This window comes from Orycteropus afer, unplaced genomic scaffold (assembly GCF_000298275.1).
Source record: "Orycteropus afer afer isolate SDZICR_OR568_19922 unplaced genomic scaffold, OryAfe1.0 scaffold00101, whole genome shotgun sequence".
Taxonomy (NCBI): Eukaryota; Metazoa; Chordata; class Mammalia; order Tubulidentata; family Orycteropodidae; genus Orycteropus; species Orycteropus afer.
In genome coordinates this window covers 8209246-8210519 of record NW_006921688.1, presented here as the reverse complement: position 1 = coordinate 8210519, position 1274 = coordinate 8209246, and the positions used below count along the sequence as shown (strand labels likewise).

Sequence of the window (1274 nt, the reverse complement as noted above, 5' to 3'; positions counted from 1 at the left end):
GACCTCACCCTGAACGCAGATCAATAATGCGAACATTGTCATAATTCGTATGAACACTCTTGTTTCTGGCATTCTTCTCCCAGTGCTACCATTACAGCTTCCTATGTTGTCTGCCACGAGCCTTACAGGTTGATTTGAGTTTAGTTAGTGACAACTGTTACCGGTTATGGTTATGTGCTGCTCACTAATTCTCACTGTCATTGCTTGAATGCCATTCTGATTTCTTTTCAGCTGCATAACCCACTGTTATTTTGCTTTGTAGCCTCACATGTTGTATTATTTCTAGTCACTTTCAAGTCGCCCTGGTGTGATTATTCTTCTCTTCATAACACAGAACTTTAGCACTTAGGTCATGCCCTGGTGTGTGATCAGCCTGCAGGAGGGGAAGTTCAGCCTCTGAGGATCAGCCAGTCCATCGCATACACACATATGTGTATACATGTACAAGAAATAGAGCATATTTCCTGATATTTCAGGGGAAAAATAAGTTTTCAAATTTAAATTTCCTTCCAGTTATTATTCCCTTTTAAATTGGGTTCCAGAATTCTAATCATTACTTTTTGTACAAATGTAACATGACATAATTATATTTGGCCATTTTAATGAGTCATATTTATCAATAGTAGGCTTAGCTAATTTCCCTTTGTGCTGTTCTTTCATTGAGGTTTTTGGTTACATGGGTAACATTTATTTTATAAATGCATGGATAGCATTTTATAAGCTTGTGCAAATTCCTTCAAAATAAAAGAGAGGGAAGGAGGGAGTGGCGGCAGGAAAAAAAGAATCATAATATTTTTCAGAATTATAGTTTTTTCCCAAATCCAGATAAAACCTGAGTTACTTTTGTTTATTTGTTTCTTTTTACTAGAAAATTCTTGAATGTGCACATTTCATTCAAACCTTGCAAGATTAGAGTGATCATACTGCTTTTCATTGGAATTCTACCACTCCATTGCTATGAGGTGGAAAACACTTTGTGTAACAACTTGTTTGAAAGTAAATTTCAGCACGTGGGTAAATTGTTACCTTCCCATAGAGCAGTAGTGTTTGTGGTGTTTTTCTGGAAATTAAACACCTACACTGTAACTTCTAAGAATCTGATATTGACGAAGCCTTTGAATTTCCTGTTACACATGATGAGCCTGTCTCTTGCTTCTCTCCGCAGAATGATCTGAAGGTGCTGCTTACATCACTGGCTGACAACAAATATATCATTCTACAGAAACTGGCAAATGTATTTGAACAGCCTGTAGCAGAACAAATAGAGGTATTTA

General features: G+C 36.7%; 1 protein-coding gene across 1 annotated transcript in view; it reads left to right on the top strand.

Moving 5' to 3' along the window:
* SYNE1 (spectrin repeat containing nuclear envelope protein 1) overlaps positions 1–1274 on the top strand; it is a 578063-nt gene that overhangs the window by 380945 nt on the left and 195844 nt on the right. Inside the window, exon 99 of the mRNA XM_007943230.2 lies at positions 1166–1267. Within this exon, the coding sequence (XP_007941421.2) occupies positions 1166–1267 (102 nt within the window). The remainder of the gene's footprint in view (positions 1–1165; positions 1268–1274) is intronic.